The sequence below is a fragment of the Rhodnius prolixus genome, unplaced genomic scaffold (genome assembly GCF_049639745.1).
Source record: "Rhodnius prolixus isolate KJV_2025 unplaced genomic scaffold, Rpr scaffold_4, whole genome shotgun sequence".
NCBI lineage: Eukaryota > Metazoa > Arthropoda > Insecta > Hemiptera > Reduviidae > Rhodnius > Rhodnius prolixus.
In genome coordinates, this window is record NW_027411614.1 from 30,024,772 (window position 1) to 30,043,613 (window position 18,842).

The following is an 18,842-nucleotide window of genomic DNA, read 5'->3' on the forward strand; positions in this document are numbered from 1 at the left end:
TACTATTTGGTAAAGTTACTTTTCATTCGCCATTTTAAGCCAGATCTGTTAGTGGTTGATGTGCATTTGAAGAGCCCTTGTAGTGGTAAGATCTCAATGAAGAGATAGGATTGCAGTATCATCAGCAAAGGTGGGAAGGATGGTATTTGGATGCGGAGGTATATCTACAGTATATAAGGAGTAAAGGATGCTTCCCTGGAGAACACCAGCTCTGCCTAGATGGCACCTGAGTCTGCTGCTCCGCATTTACTTAAAATTATTGATTTTGAAGGTACGATTTCAGGATAAGGTAGTAGGTATGAAGAAGGATTTCGCTCAGCTAACACAATAGATCCTCGAACGCCTGAACGACGTCAAGGAATTCACGCTGGCAATACTGCTTTTGCTCGAGAAAGGTAGCGACAGTGCCTACAACGCGAAACATGGTGAGAAGTTGAGTGATGTCTCCGAAATCCGAATTGATGATCCAGAATTATATTTTGTCCTGATACTAAAGGATAAAGTCTTTAAGAAGAAGGTTCTTGGGAATTGACGGATTTTCCATGCCGAACAATTTTTTTTATATTTTTTATTTATTTTAAATGAAAATGTATTTACTTTTTTTGTATAAATAAAGCATTTTTATTATTATTTACAGAGATGTAAAGAAGAGTGGGGAATAGTATAGCTTTTCTTGGAAGTTCGTTTAAGATGGTTGAGGTTGTCAGATCGTAGCCAAATGATTTATTAGGTAGTCTGCGTATTTCTTACACTACGTTTGCAGATATAATAATAATACTTTATTTTAAAAAAATGTATATTCTGCATGGCTACTAGCAGCGTCTGCCAGAGTTTACTACAAATGAAAGGGGACCTATCTTTCTTAATGAACGTCTGCAGGTGTAATATGGGTTTAATGTCTCGGTTGTCAAGAATGTACGTTGAGTAACTACAACCGTCGACCATCCATACATTTTCTTTTGAGGGTTTTGGCCTAAACAAGAAATCTTTTTTCGGTATTTCTATTTTTAAAAGAAAAATTTAAAGGTTTGGATGAATCAGTAGCATTGTAGACTGAAATAAAATAAGTAAATAAACTGATTCATTAAATTATAAGGAAACTGTAAATATGAAAAAAAAAGGTGCAACTTGGATAGCGATGAGTGATTTAGAGACTTTAATTAGGATGATTAGACATTATGGGGGGAAAACTGGAGAGTGACATAAAACTGGAGACATTGTAACAGGAGAATTACACAAGATCATGTTCTTCTAGGAGGATTTGAGCACCAGATTTAAAAATACGGAATAAATACAAATAAACCCGAATAGGAATAATAAAAAGGAGATTGCTAAAGCAAGCAAAAATATTACTAAACCATTAGCAGTACGTAATTATGTTGGCAGGCCAATTAGAACAGATACTGAGATGTACTGTGTTCCTCTTCTGGACAAACTTCTCATCCTAAAGCATTTTTTTTTTTAATTTGCGTTAATATTATAGGTCCTAGGCGCCCGGAGTATCGCAATGCAATGCCTCTTGATAGATTTCTTTCACTGCTGACAACATTGTCCATCACCGGGCTTGAAGCATCATTAAAAATTTTCAGGACGCAGTGAGGTCAGGGCATAGGATGGGGTTTTGTTCTGTAACTGCATTGTTGTAGGTTTACTTTGGCTTAGCGGAATTGTAAAAATTGTTTATGTAGAGATGTCTTGAGGTAGCGCCCTCAAATAATAAACAAAAACATCCTTAATGAAATCTATGTCATTTTTCTGGTCAAATTATTTTGTGCAATTTTTAGAACTGGTCCTAATATCAATGAACTCTAAAAAATTATCTCGTCTAAGTAAGTTCAAATATATTAAGCAGCATTCATATCAGTAGCTACCATTTTACAAACAGACAACAGCTCAGTGTTTCTTTCCCAAAGTGATAAGCTAAGGAATCGCGCCGAATGTTCTGTAATACCTTTTGTATACCTTAGTATCCTGAATCCAATCTTGCTTTTTACATAGAATCTTTCTGCTAGACTTTTACAATTTAAGCCTGAAGCAACACTCACTTCTTTCTTCTAAAAGTTTACGAACTCGGAAATTTTTTTTTCTGATAGCTCCTTATTTTGGTTTTCTGGTATTTATAGCTTTGCTACATTTGCACTCTGTTTCAAACTTAGACATTTAGCATTAAACACCTCTACCTCAAACGAGAATTTTATTTTAGACTTTAATGTTCTCTATCGATGTACCATTTTAAAACATATAAAGAAGCGCCCTTTCTCTTTAAAATATTCCATTTTTGGTTCGCGGTGAAAACTTCTACAACTGACTCAATTTTTTGAATAAAACTGACACAAAACTTTTACATCAGCGCTAATTCAATAATCTTTTTCTTGTGCTAGATGAAAAAATCCCAAAACCATTAATTTCATAAATTACGCGAGGTTGCAAATGAAGGTACCTCGTGTGGTCTTGTGATTTCGCGGCGCCTCCTGCGAACATGCCCTGGAAACTTTAAACAATAATCCCTATCTATTTTTGTTTTTCAGAATTTTTATGTTTTAATTCATACTAATTTTTATTTGATTAATGTATCGTAATGAATTTTAAGGTAAAAGTATTGCGAGTATCTACGAAAATTTATGGTTTTTTTCTTTCAGGTGTTGGTAACTTGAATTTGTACAATTTTGGTTTTTTTATCACGTCCAATTGCCCAATACCAATTGTTTGATTGCTTAAGCGTTGGGGTAGTTCGTTTTGTAAGTTTGCATTTGTCATATCTCTCTTAATCTTTGAGGATACTACTATAAAAGTAATTCTGAATTCTAGGCTTGAACGAATATTCATTTTTTAATTAGAATAGGAAGTGTGTATTGTTTCATTAATTTAGCTTACTATCTTTCATCTTGCTTTTCTTTACCAAGAGAATCATAAGATCTTTGATATTTATTTTTAATTAAACAATCAAGTACTTGTGCAGCAGATCAGTGATTTGTATAGTATATAATTATGTCTGGAGAAGAATGGAGAACACCAAACTTCAGACAAAGTGTAGTTATAAAAATGTAAGTATAATCGTGTAGTTAACAATGATTCTAATCTGAAATTTTATCAAAAATCATATTTAAATTTGCAATATAATGTATTGTTTGGTTAAAAGAAGAAGAAAAGAAAAAGTAACACAAAGCATCATTGCATTATTTTAATACAAGTTCAGTACGTTCCATCAAATTTTGACTTAGTATCACGCTGTATAAGTAGGACGTTTGAATTAACTTAAATAAACAATAAATGTAATCTTACACACTGCAAATGAGCTCAGTGCAACTGAAAGTTACTGAAACGTTTTTAATTACCCGATTTCATTTGTATAACTCCATTATTTCATAATTCTATCTGGTGCAGTGAGACAAATTTAAGCCTTTTATGGTTTCTTAGTTTTCCGTTTTTATTGTCATTTTTTTTTTCAGAGATGAAGCAATTCAAAGATCTGGAATGGCCACAGTAAAAAAAGGGATAGAAATGGAGAGCCATGTATTCGCTAAAGCCAAAACCAAAGTACATACATTAAATATTTCTTAGTTTATTTTTTCATCTTTTACATTTAAAAAACTTTTCATGCAAAATTAAAAAGTGAATATACTTTAAGAAGTGGTGGTAGTAAAATTTTTAATTTTTATGTAAAAAGGTCTGAGGTAGCAGTTCATTCTCTCAAATTGAGATTGGGTGCTAGTATTAAACATTTTCAAGAAACCTTTTGAATCAAAATGGTTTTAATAATAATATTAGATGTTCCGTGAGTGAATCACAATAGCTTTTTTGAATTTAATCCCTCTCATAATTAATTATATAAATTTATTTACAGGAGGAGTATTTAGGATTTGTGGCACGCCTAATTCTACATGTACGAGAACTAAGTTAGTATCAAATGATGTTATTGGGAAAGAAGTTTATTGCAGTTTAAATATGAGAATAATTCCTTTAATTAACTTACCAGATTCTAAAAAAGGAGGAACTATGGCTGGCAATACTGTAAACAATATGCAGGATCCAATTAATGCTCTACAGAATTTAGCTAGACAAGGTAGGTTTTTAAGAGTTAATTGAAATGTAGTTTATTTTTCTGGTCAAATTAATAGAAGAAATATTCAGGACTGGTCCTAATTTCAACTTAGTTTTTTATTTATTATTATTGATTTAGGGCACAACTAAAACATCTCTTTATAAACATCAGTTACGTATTTCTGGTAATACTTTAAGCCAGGCGATGGACAGTGTTTACTGTAGTGAAAGAATTCTGTCAGAAGGCATTGAGATGCTCCGGGCGCCAAGGACGTATGATGTTAATGCTCCTTAATAAAATAAATGCTTTAGGGCGAGAAATTTGTCCAGAACAATACAGGACATCTCACTATCAATCCAAATGGTCCCTCCAACATAATTATGTTCTTATAATTGAATAATATTTTTGCTTGCTTGAGCAATCTCGTATTTTGGGGGGGGGGAGAAATTATTTTCATTTTGAAACCTTTGGAATTATGGGGAAATCAGAATTTCAAGAGACTTGCAATTGAAAATAGGGCTTCTAATTTATGTTGCTAACAATGGTAATTCTCTATTATATACTGCAACAAATATATATTGCAACAAATCGGAGATTAAATAAAGAAGTAGACTGCATACATAACGATCGGTCTGTCGGTACTTCAAAAGAAGTGTTTGAGTGGCCATTTAAAATATCTTTTTACAAAATTCAGGTTTGTACATAATCTGAGAAAAACGCAGATCCTATTAAAATTTGTTTTATTGTTATAATTTTAGGTTCTGGAAATCAGATGATGGGAGGAGTTCTTCCACCTCCTATTCCTCAGCAAAGCAATCCAGCGAGTGAGTATTTAAATCTAAAATAATTCCTCCGCCTTCATTATTTTTTCTTTAGGTGTGAATCCAATCTGGACAGTTTGCCACTGTACGTATCATACCTAAAGTAACCATTAGAAGATATGGGTTTCTATCCCATTCGATACTTTCTAAATGATTCAATGATACGTTCGTAAGTCGCTGAGAATGCTTAGTATACTGAGTAAGCGTGGAGAGGGCTTTCATCTAGTCTAGGGTGCTGGGAGACAGGAAAGGGGAGGTAACATTTTTGGGCCCAGAAACAGCTCTGTGCTTGATTATTGCGTTATATCCCTTTGTTGCATGGATATGATCGCGACTTTGAAGTAGGTAACTAATCTTGGTCGGATCATATGCCAATTATTGTCTGTGTGAAATACAGGTTTGTGAAGGAAGAACGAAGAGTATTTACCTTTGTCACCCAGATTGAAATGGGTTGATAAGTCGTCCAAAAAATAAAAGAAGAATATACACGAAAAGGCGGATCCCCTGATTTTGGAAGACAAATTGACGGAAGAAATATTCCAGAGGAATATGCTGAAAAATTTGTTGCTAAATCGAAATATAATGCAATAGAGCCGTGGTTTGATTTTGCCTGTTGGAGGAAGTGGAATAAAGTATTTAGGCTCCCTAATCTGTTGAGAAAAACAAATGTGGTAATTGCTGAATTAAAATATTTGCAGAATAGGAGGAATACATTGACATGCAGATTAAAACGTAAAGATTATTTCTTGTATCGTTCAGAGCCATTACCAGAGCAAGAGATGGCAAGGAATTCTGGACATTAGTCAATATTTTTAGAAGAACCCTACAATGTGATAAACATTGAGAAAGGCGAGCCCATTTTCAATTGTTATATAAATCTTCAATAAATTTCTATTTGATTTCATATGCTGAACCGTGGATAGAGGTTGCACTGCTTGACCTTTCTTTTCATTACAAGAGCTGATACACGTTTGGATATTATAAGTAGACCCCTCCCAAATTCTTGGAACTTCAGTAAACTCAGTAAAATAGTAAAAATAATAATAACCCGAAGGAATGTCCCTTAGGTACAAAACTGTTTATATCTCATTACTGTTATAAGCAGAGTATTCTTCTTTTGTACTCTTGTGTGTACTTATTGCGTTACAAATCTAGTTTTAAACAAAATGCTAATAGTTACATTAAAATAAGTATAACTGCTTTATTTTCCTTTAGTGATGCAAGGAATGAATCCCAGGCCAGTTCTTCAACAAAAGTTGCAGCCTTCAGTGCAGGTTAGTTCAGTACCACAACTGTAACCTGTGACTATCAGGAATAAGAAATTTCCTTTTTTTTCTTTCTATTTTTTTTGCTGACGTAAGCCTCATTTACATGATGCCATTTTCTTGTACATACAAGAGTAATAATTGTATGCAATAATTTAAGAGCAATCTTTAACTTTCAAGAATTGTATGCAACTGTTTAAAGCGGATATTAATTTAAAATTGAATGCAAATGTTGACATCTGTACAATTATGTTTAGGAGATTATTGCTTTCAAGTGTTGACTTGTCTATACACACACTTGTACATGCCTCTACTATTTAATAATGGAGCGTTACTTCCAGTATTGCACGTATTTGCGTTGGCAAATTTATCATTCAAGTGTTGAACGTTTTAGAAAAAAAGGTTAAAAAGCAGGAGGTAAATAATGAGTCAAAAAGTGTTAAAATTCGGTTCTGCTGATTTAATAAAGTTCATTGAGTACATATATCAAGTACATATATCGCGGTCATGTTTTTATGGGACACAGAAAATGTATATTACAAGAAATGTGATGCACGTAATGCTGCACAGGCAGCATGTGAACAGGAATTTGGAGTTACAGGTTTTGGACCTAAGGAAATCACAAACAAAATAAGATTCAATGGGTACTGGTTCAAGTGTTGCTGATGTTTACAAAGTTTTGATTCTTTGTTGGTATAATTTAATGGATACTTTTATAAGGAAATCTTATGAACACAAGGAAACCTCAAATACGGTAAGAATGTATTTATATTAACTTTCTAAGCACAGTCAGGTTTATTAATATTCATTATAGCTAAGCCCCGCGGTTTCACCCATGCAGATCCCGTTTTTGCCATTCTTAAATTAAAGATTTTTTAAAATCTTTTTAGGATTATTGTATCTATAAAAAATGACTTTGTCTTGCCAGGGTATGGTACCATCGTTGTTAAAGTAATGACAATAATTATCACGGATTCTTATAGCTTCTTTTGTACTATTCCTATTATTCTGTGAAGTTATATATTCGCAAGTACCAAGACGAAGATCACTCCTTGGACATTCTTCGTCTATAAAACCTGGTGGAGTGTAAGACGCAGGTGAAGTTTTCCTCAGCCAATGGTGCCAAGCTTTCACTATTACGCCTACTTTGTCTATACTTGTAGTAATTGACTTTTCGAAAACTCGAAATCGGGTTTGTTAAAACTCCGAAAGCATTTTCAATGATTTTTCTACATCTATATAATCTGTAATTATAAATGTTTTTTTTCTCTTGTTAAATCGTTACGGCGAGGATATGGTTTTATCAAATAAGGTTTTAAGGGAAACGCTTCATCTCCGACAAGTACTGAATTACTACAGAAATGAATGGTGTTCTCTTCAATAGCCTTCTTTAAATTACAATTATTAAATATTCCACCATCCGAGTTTGTACCCTTTGCCCCCACATCGATGTATGTGAAACAAAAATCGAAATAAACACAATACTAAATGTACTTTTATAATTAAAAAAGTCCAATTCCATCTCATTAAAAAGGAACCTCTTCTTATTTCATTCCAGTCCTCTTCAGATCTTGGTACCTGTTAAATAATGAAATAATTATATATTATATTTTTCAGAATGACACTTCCCTTACATCACAAGACATTGTTTTAGAATGTATTGAGAATGCAGAAAAGATTAAAAATTTAGCAAATTCAACCACACCAATCCTCGATGTTTTATCAACAACTCCAAGGCCCAAAAAAACAACCAAAAAATCATCTGATTACATAGAATTGGCTTCAAATAAATTTGACAATATTGAAAAACGAGCGAGACTAGAGAAAAAAGACGATGATTTGGACAATTTTGGAAAATGTGTTGCGTCTTCATTACGAATATTGAATACCGAAAATAGTATACACGCTCAGGATGAAATACAAGCCATACTTACTTACTTACTTACTATAGGGCGCTACGGTCCTGTAAGGACCTTGGCATCCTTCAGCACAGCATTCCACTCGTCCCTATCCAAAGCACGGAGTCTCCATCTTCTGACTCCTAGCCTTCTGATGTCGGTTTCGACATCGTCCAGCCATCTCAAGCGAGGACGAGCTCTTTTTCTTCTGCCCCTGGATTACCATATAACAATTTTTTGGGTATTCTTGTGTCGGGCATCCTTTCTACGTGCCCTAACCATCTTAATCTGGCGGCTTTAATGAAACAGACCAGATCTGGTTCGCCATATATGTCACGAAGCTCATTGTTAGTTCTACAAGCCATATTATCTAAATATATAATGCGTGATCTTAAAGAAAAAGAACGAAAATCTCTACTCCTATGCCAGAGTCGCCATAATTGAAAGAAGACAGCATGTTGTTGAACTTGTAATTTTTTGTATTTTGATTACTAATATATGTTTAAATTGAAAAACTGTTTCCTTTCATACGTACCTTTATAGAATTTTGTAATGCTGAGTAAATAGCTTCAAGTACTTCAACGAAGAAAGTACTTATAGTACACTTCGGTACTCTAAATAATTCTGACAGTGTACCTAATGAATCTCCAGTTGCCAAATATTTTAATGCTAGTTCTAGTTTCGTTCGAGCAGGGATAGCATTTCGCATTGAAGTATTTTGCCTTTGTATGTAAAAATCAATTTTATCTAACAAACAATAAAACGGCTCTGTTCACACGAAACATGTTCTTAAAGTCATCTTTATTTTCTGTTTGCAACTCCACACAAAGAATACTATAGATGCTCCGAGAACTTCTCTTCTTGCAATCCATTTTTTGACCCAACACTTTTTTTAACGATGTTTTCTTAATAATTCTTGCCTCACAAGAACAGCAACGATCAACACACCCTCACTCACTGCATTCCTGGTTGCAAATGAGAGAGAATCCAATTGAACACAAGAATTGCATAAGAAATTATTGTATGTGCTGTTTAAACCAAAACAATTTTGAATGGAAATTTGCCCAGTAGAGCAAAAATGTGATTGTTCAGACGATGCAAGTCATTTATTGCTGCAATATTACTGAATGCAACGGGCAAGAAACTTGCATCGTGTAAATGAGGCTTTATTCATTTTTTTCTTCCTTTATTAATATTTTAATTTAATAATTTAACCGTAATTTAAATCTTAACAGACTGGAGTGATGATGGGTGGTCTTGGAAACACAATGGGCTCCTCTCAAATGGGTGGGCCGCAAATGGCCGGAACCCAGTTAGGAGGCCCTCAGATGGGTTCTGGACAAATGGGTACTTCTCAAATGGGTAATGCCCCAATAGGAACTCCTCAAATGGGAGGCCCGCAAATGGGTACACCAATGGGTGGCCCACAGATGGGCGGAGGTCCACAGATGGGTGGTCCTCAAATGGGAGCAGGACAAATGGGGGTTGGCATGGGAGGAGGCAGCCCTTTATCGGCTGGAATGTCTCCGCATATGCAGCAAAGGAAACCAGATGGCACTCCAATAATGGGTCAAGCGGGGCCTGGAAGTTTTGTGGGTCCAAGAGGCGTTGCACCAGGACAGTATCTTCGACAAAGCCCAACTCCTCCTACTGCATCACCTGTACAGCCACCTAACATGCCTACGGGGTGAGTTGCTGTTAAAATTCATTAATAATAATTACCTTGCAGAAGTGTACTAGTGAGAGAAAAAATTAACAATCGTTTCAGATTCAAAATACAAACAAGTATTTGTTATTGTCTATAAATTATTAATAAATATAAATATTGTCTAAAGTATTGCGTTTGAGTCTATTCCTCACTAATAGTGATGATATGACTAATAGTTTATGGATAGATTTATCTGTCGAAAGTACATTGATAGGAGACCGGCAGTATACTAAAATTGTACTTTCTTTTTTTTTTGTAAAGTAATTAAATTTATTCTAGTATCTCTAGTAATCTGTATATTTGCAACTTCAACATTTGATAAAGAAATGTATCTTAGAGGCAATAGGGAATTGTAATTTTAGTATTACTAGTTCAAGTTTTTTTTTTTTTTTCATAATTATATGACAAATAATTTCAGAAATCAAATGGTCCCATCCCCTGCTTTAGTTCCTTCTCCAAACAATCCTCAGTTATGCGGCCCACAGATGAGGCCCATAGGAATGGCTTCTTCACCAAGTTCTGGATGTTTAAATACGCCTGGTCAGCCTGGAGCCAGCCCTTGTAGCCTTCAAGAAGATGCGGCATATAGAGACAAAATTAGGCAATTATCTAAATATATTGAACCTTTAAGAAGGATGATAGCAAGAGTTGGTAATGAAGGTATGTAAATAGTCCCATATTCGTATTTGATTTTAAATATTGTGCTGGCAAATTTTACTAAATCTTAACAATTTTTTTTAACAATTCTTTATTTTTAGATGTTGAAAAATTAAGCAAAATGAAAACACTATTAGATATTTTAACCAACCCAAACAAGAGAATGCCTTTGGAAACACTGTTGAAATGTGAAGTGGTTTTAGAAAAAGTCGATTTGAAAAGAGTAAGAAATTATTAATATTACAATAGAAGCTCCTTTGGATTGAACGAAATTTTTTGAATTATTTTAATGATTTTAGGGTGATATAGTTCAGCCAACCAGAGAGCAACATCCCCTTATAGAGGCACTAAGAAATCATTTACAAAGTCCTGTAATTAATCACACTCTTCAAAGGACATTTGGGCCTTGTATTGAAGCATTGTTTGGCTCTGATATTAGGTACATACTTTTTTTCTCTTAATTTATTATCTTTTTATTTATTTATTTTTTTTTTTTGTCGTTCACTTACCAATTAGAATTTAAACATAAAAATAAAATTAACATTATGTTCTTATTAGCAAAACTTTTTGGGAAAATAATAATTTTTAATCCACATTTGTTTTTCCTATCTTGAATTCTATTTGGGGATTAGAAAAAATGTATTTAATCAATACAAGTCCATGCAGATTAGATTTTGAAACAATAAAGAATAATCCTGTTTTTTTCTTTATAGAAATGTTCCTCCAACTTTAAAGAGAAGAAAAATTGAAGAACCTCCAGACGATATTCCTGAAGTATTACAAGGAGAAATAGCGCGTTTGGATCACCGATTTAAAGTATGTTTGACTATAATAATTTAAAATTTTAAATTACTTTTCAGTTCTTCCATATAGTAGGAAATTTTAATTGTTGACTTATAAAAGTAGGAATGGCGTTTAAAAAAGAGAATCATTTGTATTTGAATTGTTATTCTAAACTATAAATCTCTCATACGCAAGCTGAATCCTTTTTGAAAAACTAGGTTTCTTATCTTTAAAAAATATGCGGTAAAAACATTTCCCCGTCGCACTCTTACAAATCTCTAAGTCCAAAACTGCAATTGCCAGATCTTATTGAATTGTCTCCAAGTTTTAATTTTTCTAAATTTTATTACAATAGTAACATTTCTACCACAGAAAATATAGTAAAAATTATTTTCGACTAGTGATTTGCACGTAAAAACTTGTAATGTAAAGTTTTTGGCTCCCATCCGAATTGATTAGGTTTTTTGAATTGTTGTGTGTTGTGAAGTTTACTTCACAATACAAATCTTGTGTTGAAGAAAACCCTGCTTGCCACATGAAAAATACAAGGGGTGTTTGAACCAACGAGTTGTCATAATTTTCTTAGCACAATATTATCTAGTTCTGCTTGAAAATTTTAAGTTTTTAACACTTTGTTGGTTGACCTCCTGTTGTCACAGGAATTTTTCTCATCTCTTTTAAAATAGACTATTCCTAAAATTGGTAGTCCCAAAAATTGGTATACAAAAATTTTGGATCTATTTTTGAAAAGCCTTAGAAGATGGATCAAAGCTCGATTCTTGTCAGGAATGCAAAACACATACGTGCTTCGATCGATATAAACAGCAGTATTGCAGAGGAATAAGTACTGACTGTATAATGCGGTTTCCGGGGTTGATCAAAGTTCTCACTAGTATTACGGCTCTTCATTAATTTAATAAATATACTTTTATCCATCTCTGTACAGGTCGTTGATAATTTGAAGTTTTTTCGTAAACCGACTTGAGGCAATTCAGACCCGCTTCATTTAGGTATTCAGAGAGAAATCGGTTATGAATTAAGTTTTAAAACCCTCTAAGCGAGAAGACTATGGCGGATTTTTTAATTTTTAAATTAGCTTCTGAACGATGAAATTGAATCCCCAATGTCTCTATCTGCAATTACTATTTGTACCTGTTCGAGTACAATTAGCAGCATACTCGTACTGCATGCACTGTTTGCTGCCGTGTCATTCATGTACGCAATCACTTGAACAAGGGAGTTCTAAAGGCATGATTGGCTACCCAGCGAGGTTGATTTTCATATTAGCTAGGTCTTACATATTTAGAGGCAACACTTATTATGTTTTATTGTTGTGTTTAGGTAATTCTGTTATTCGTAATTTTTTTTGTTCTTTTAAGTAATGACTTCAATATATTGACAGTTCTTGTTCTTGATGTGATTACAAATAAATAAATTATCCAATATTTTTTCAGGTGAGTCTTGATCCAATGGGAAACAGTGGAGTTGGAGGTGGTGTACAGTTAGTGTGCTGGTTAGATGACAAACATTTACCATGTGTACCACCAGTCTCTGTTTGGGTACCGGAGGATTATCCAGCAAGCAGACCAAAGTGCCAGCTAGCTAGTCATGATCATTGTGCAACTCCTTTCTTAACGGCATTAAGTACAGCTCTAGCTCTCAGAGTTGCGAGTCTTCCACCTCATTATACGGTATCGCAATTATTAGATACTTGGGAAATGAGTGTACGACAGGCTTGTTCAGGTACAAATAGCACTTCCCATACTCCAACTACAGCTTTGACTGCTGCTATTGCTACGCCTATATTAGTAGATCTCTGACCTCAAGCTCCTTCACCAACTGTCGCTTCTTCTGGTGACGTGGCAGCTCCACTCGCATCGAACACCCCTCCTCCACCTCTTACACTGTCCACTACAGTAGAACCACCACCTACGACTTGAACAATATTTAGTTTAATATAAACAAAAATTTAAAACATATATTTCTTGACAGGACCTCTTAAACAAAGTTGTCTAACCTTTGGTTAATCCGGATTCAACTTCTAAGAACGAATTAAGGATGCCTAACGTGGATAATTAAATTAACTGACAGAAAATTTTTTTCGAAATTTTTCAGTACATCTTTTATATTACTTTAGTGGAACTTTATGTCTTAAGATAATATCACATGAAAATAGTGTTCTTTTGGTCTTAACTTGAAGACATTATTAATATTGCTTGCAAATAAAGGTTTATATCAAGAGGAAATAAGCAAAACATTTCGTCAGTATGAAATTATATTTTCGAAATGTTCAGTTTATGAAAATAAAATAATGAAATTATGAAGAAGTAAATCTTCAAGCTGCATGTTGGATGTAACCCTGATTCTATCAATTAATAAATATCCAAGAAACTTATGAGTAGTTTTACCCTCTTCCCCCACCCTTGATGTTTCTTTCTAGTTATAAAATAATATTAATAATCAAATAAAATATGTTAAAAGAGAACAGGTGAGGGGAATCATTCATCTTCCTTCGTGTAAAAAAGCTTAAACCTACTAATTTGAAGCTTTGGAAAAAAAAAAGTATAACATAATGTTACTATTGCATATGTTTATTAGCACAAATTGCATATGTACAAAAGTGATATAAGGTTGCATGTAATCCATAAGGAGCAGTTTAATTTTTTTAAATTGCTTAATTTTTTATTTGTATTTCGGATCTCCCCAAATCTATCATTAGTTGTTACTCCTGAAAAATTGTTATTTTGAATTACTTACATAGGTGGTCTTCTTGCTATGCATTTTATCTTAATACTGTGGTTTTTTCCCGACCACTTTACAACATCCATTCTAGGTTGTTGAGAAGATTTTTAGTAATCAAAAGGTTCTCTTAGAGTTATCGATTGTCAGAAATGTACAGTGGATGACAATAGCCGCCGCCCGCCATTTCGTTAGATTAGATCTTCAGAACTTGGGGCTTGCGACTGTCCAGAGCCTTTTCTGTTGAACTGGATTTAGTTACCATCATAATTTACTCTATCCAAAAGCAGGTCCTAGGTTGTTAAGAAAATGCAGTGAACACTAAATATAATGTTTGCCGATCATTCAGTCTTAGAAGCATTTTGTTTTTCACCTTTCCCTAGTGGCTAACATCAGTTCCTCCCTCCAAAAAAAAAATTTAAATAAATAACCTTTAAATATTTTCTTCAGTAAAAACATTTCCAAAGAACAATGTCAAAACCTATTAAACTTTACTGACATACTAATATAAATTCCTTCATTATGTACTATGCCTTAATTTCTGTTTATGCCTAATAGTTTATTAGGCAAAAGATTATTAGAATAAAGTTAATAAAGTACGAACTATATTTTATAAACGTAAAGCTGCTAAGAACAATTTCTAAAAAGGTGTATGAAACCTCACAACTTTCTCTTACATCATTTTTGAAGGTTGTCTTCAAATAATGAATTTCAAAATATATTTACTTGAAACTAAATTTATGTACTTTGTAGAATAAAATGGCACTTTAAATCAAGCAAAATTATTCTAATAAAAATTATAGATCTACTTGTAATGTGTATACGATTTTTAGAGAAAATTGGTGTAACCATTTTATAGAAAGTATCAAAAAACTTAATAATCCAATCAGCCAAATGATTCTATCGGGTGAGGGATTTTCTTCAAACTGATAATTTTATAGTAATAAATGTAACTCCCCTTAATGGAATATAAGCGCTAGCATCAAACATTACATTGAAAAAGCACATAAATGAGAAGTCCACCCAATCTTTCACCCAAAAGTGCTCTTAATTAATTCTTAATAAATGTTAAAAAAAATTAAAATAAAAAATTGTAGATATATATTTATGCAGTTTAGTACATCAGGTTTGAAGAAATTCATCGGGGCCAATTTCAGAAAAATAAAAATCAGTCAGTAAAGTAGTAACTTTATTTATGAGATTTTGGCCGCTAATTTATTGTCAGGTGAGACCAATCTCAAGACAAAGAATATCTTTTATAACACCATTTTCTAAAAACCACTTCTGGAAACTCAAAACGGATGATTTCAGTAACAACTTAACTTAGAACATTTGGCATGAAAGCGATACTTTCTTCATCTATAGTATGAGTAATGTTTTGCTTTTATAATATAGAGACAGCTTAAAGAAAAGATTAATATATTGTAAATACATTATCATTTTTTAACTCAGTATATTCAATGGATTTTATATTTTATATATTAATGAAAAAGAAACGTTTATTTTCTTAAAACTTCATTAAGTATAATTTATAAATGTATAAATTAATTAATGACATATAATTTGTTTTCTTTTGTTCCATGCTTACTAAACTGCAATGTAATAAATTAAAAAATTGTTGTGATTTGTATCTTGTTTTTCCTCGTGTGATTTGTATATTGAACTAATTTAAGAAATTAGGGGGAAAAAGTAGTAGAACTTATCACCGGGTGCTTTGTATGAATAAAATGAGATGTCATGTGGTGAACAAAAAGAATGTTTGCTTGAATGAGAATAAAATGAAAATACCTAATGAACTAATGAAATAAAATAAAAACAACAAATATGGAAGATAACAGTTGGTATTCTTTAAGAACATTCATCAACCAGAACTAGTACTTTGTTCGCTTTTTCGTATTTGGCATTGTCTCCATTTTAATTTACATTTTCTGGCGCCCTTAAAAAAGGAAATTCTTCTTGATTTATTTAGAAAGGTTAAAATAGCTTTTATCTCGAAAATAGCAAAAAGGACACCATGAGCAAAATCTATTTATTTCTCCCTAAGAGGTAGTGTTTACTATTAAAGTCTAGGAAGTAGTGCTTAATGAGTGTTAGTTTTAGAGCATTATTAGTGAGTGCATAGATGTATGTTTGGATTGTTTTTTTCATTTGTTTTCTCCTCTCATTCCGCGCACCTGTCTCTTTACCATGGCAAATACAATTTAATTTTTTGTTTTTGTGATGAAACTTGAAAATTTAATTAAGTTTCGATTGATTCTTTTTAGAAACAAATCATTTTTGTGTTTGGAATTAAGTTTAAAAAGCATACCTTTGATAGCTTATGAAAATATTTATTGGCAACAATAGATAGAAATATGATTTTTATGAATCGATAGAAAAGAATACAAGTAAAAGTCGGTTTAGCAATTTGAAGAAAAGATACCGGAGTTAAAATGATCACAATTAAGTTGTGCTGGCGCACAACTCTGAATTAAAGTGGAAGATACTTCTACAATATCTCGTAATAGTCTAATTGACCAGCATTTCTGCGAAATTTGAATGCAATATTAGCTATAAATAATGACCTCATTTAGAGGTATTGCCACCCAGTAAAGAAACAAGGAAGGCAAACTTCTAAGCGAGTTGTGCTTTCTTGTTAGCCCACTTTATCGTAACAATAGCTCTGAAAAGAATGAAGAATTCATGGGAGAGATTGTACAACATTTGTAGGTAAAGCTGCCTTCGCTTTGAACTGAACATTTCTCCCTTTGCCCTTTCTCACTTTAGACACAAATGCGGGTACAAATAGTTTGATTTTTTTTCTACAATTGGTACAGCTGCTTTTAAGCCGTTTAATTACAAAATTTCGACGTTTTCGCTGCAATTTCAAGGACGTGGTTTAGGTTTAGTGGATAATTCTGTGTTAATGGAATGGGAAGGAATTAGCCGTGTGGTTTACATACAGGATTCGCTCGGTCTTCCTAAGACCTATAGCTTTCACTTCTTAACGTGTGCATTAATCTGTTAAACTTAATAATTTATTTCTTTTTCAAAGGACTTACAAATATTCTTAAAGTCATTAATGAAAGAGCTGACCGTCTAATTCTAACTTTGATATAGAAGGATTTTCTGTTAAATAAATCCATTGCTAGGATCCACAAGATTATGTTCATGAATGTACAAAAACTGAAACTGGCGACTAATGCAAGAAATATGAAATGGATATAAAAAATGCCATCACTTGGCTCAGCTTCTTCAAATTGTTTGAGAAAATGGAGACCTCATACGTTTCCAAACTTGTTCAATACAAAATTTTCTGAAGATTGATTATTTTTAGTTTTACTAGATGTAGAGTTATGAGAACCTACTCATCTCCAACCCATATTGGGGCACCAGGACGAACATCAAACCCCTTGTGGATTCTGCTAGGAGAACATCCCTGGCGGTTTGAGTGCTGTCATTGAGCTTAATTTCAGGTGCACGTAGGGATAAGTCTTATTGCGGTAAGACCTAAATTGGCACCTCCATCCATACAGGACCTGAAGAGTTTAGTTGTGCACGCAACTATTCGGGTTTAGGTACGTATTGGCAACCATCTAGCTCTATGAGCACAGACAGAATGTGCACATTATAGAGGTTAATGCACTACCATATGCAAACACTGTTTTCCTGGCGCAAACGAGTTTTAGATTTTGGTGTATTTATTTTTATGTCACTCCTTATTAAATCTATCTATCTATAAGGATTGGAATTCATTCTTCAAACCCGCTCATCCATTTTCTATGGAGAGATTAAGGCGACCCCCAAATAACTTCAGGCTGACTGAATTGCTATCGTACAAAGATGTTTTATTATTCACCAGGTATTAGAATTGCTCCATTGAACCTTATTGTGGCATCAGCATGAAATTCCTAAAGAATTTCTTTTGTTTTTTTAACCATTTCCAATACTTTACTCTTTTGCGTTAGGCCAAACCAAACTAGGAAAATACGTAATAAATCACTGTTCTGAATTCCTCATAGAAGCTATTTGTACGAGAAAACATGTGAGTTAAAACACATATTTTAATATACATATGTATATGTTATAATACCGATAACAATCAGTTATTTTCATTAGACTAGTTTGGCTTATTTAAACTTTCTGGAAAATCGCACTATTTGCTTTACTGTTCAACATCATCCATTACTTGATCTAGCTACTTCAAAAATCACTGCCTTGTTCTTCACCTCGAGCAGTTGCCCACATTGCGGACGCCGAGGGTTCTGGCGTCAACGCCCTTCTTAATTTCAGTCTTCTTATCTTTCTTCTACTGCCTAGCTCATCAATGTGTAACTTATTCTTCGGGACTGAATGATCTTCCAAATATATCCTACCTCAGCCATGCCAATCATGTGAACTTGACGATGTTCTATCGAACGGCTATCACTTTGTCAGATTGAAATAGCAAGTGCCGGGAAGTTTTGACTTTAGCAATGGAATGACAACTTCAACATTCATCCTGTATATTCATATTTTTATAAGCATAATAATAAAACGGCGAATCTCTAAGAATGGATAGCTTTTGAACTATAACATGAAAAATTACAATCTAGCAATTTAATAAAAAACACTTTACGAGTATGATGTACTAACCTTCACTTTTTTAGATAACTGAACAAAATAAAACTCTAATTTAAGACATGTTGTTTAACGTAATGAAGCAGAGGCTTTCTTATTTAAAAATAGGAATAAAAGGTAGTAATAAAAAAAAAAGATTCATTATCCAGCAACTATTCAAATTCTCGTACTGAAATAGATAGGGCATACCAACATCATCATCAAAAGGACTGGAGGTGATATAAAATCACAAATACCCATTACACCGTAATAGTTTGGTTCAAAGAATCCGGACGGGGGCACTATTTTTAATAAGAGTTGCAACAAACTTGAAAAACTTAGAATCAATTT

At 33.2% G+C, this 18,842-nt stretch overlaps 2 protein-coding genes, 1 long non-coding RNA gene and 1 pseudogene across 3 annotated transcripts; 2 read left to right on the forward strand and 2 right to left on the reverse strand.

Annotated features, from left to right (window-relative positions):
- The first annotated feature begins 1,919 nt into the window (after positions 1-1,919).
- MED15 (mediator complex subunit 15) lies at positions 1,920-15,543 on the forward strand. Its single transcript, XM_074131427.1, has 12 exons — positions 1,920-3,044; positions 3,450-3,537; positions 3,845-3,896; positions 3,977-4,063; positions 4,801-4,866; positions 6,079-6,137; positions 9,262-9,713; positions 10,153-10,394; positions 10,493-10,614; positions 10,691-10,830; positions 11,105-11,207; positions 12,629-15,543. The coding sequence occupies exons 1-12, from the start codon at positions 2,989-2,991 to the stop codon at positions 12,992-12,994; spliced, it is 1,833 nt and encodes a 610-aa protein (XP_073987528.1). The 5' UTR covers positions 1,920-2,988; the 3' UTR covers positions 12,995-15,543.
- On the forward strand, positions 6,144-8,541 carry LOC141455935 (uncharacterized). Its single transcript, XM_074131442.1, has 2 exons — positions 6,144-6,882; positions 7,746-8,541. Exons 1-2 carry the CDS (start codon positions 6,769-6,771, stop codon positions 8,325-8,327), a joined length of 696 nt encoding a protein of 231 aa, XP_073987543.1. The 5' UTR covers positions 6,144-6,768; the 3' UTR covers positions 8,328-8,541.
- Positions 6,880-7,650, reverse strand: LOC141455512 (uncharacterized; annotated as a pseudogene).
- Positions 14,940-18,802, reverse strand: LOC141455942 (uncharacterized). The gene is made up of 2 exons (XR_012459545.1): positions 18,528-18,802; positions 14,940-18,393 (listed from the first exon to the last, which is right to left on the reverse strand). It is a non-coding gene; the product is annotated as an uncharacterized lncRNA (long non-coding RNA).
- Between the last annotated feature and the right edge of the window lie 40 nt (positions 18,803-18,842).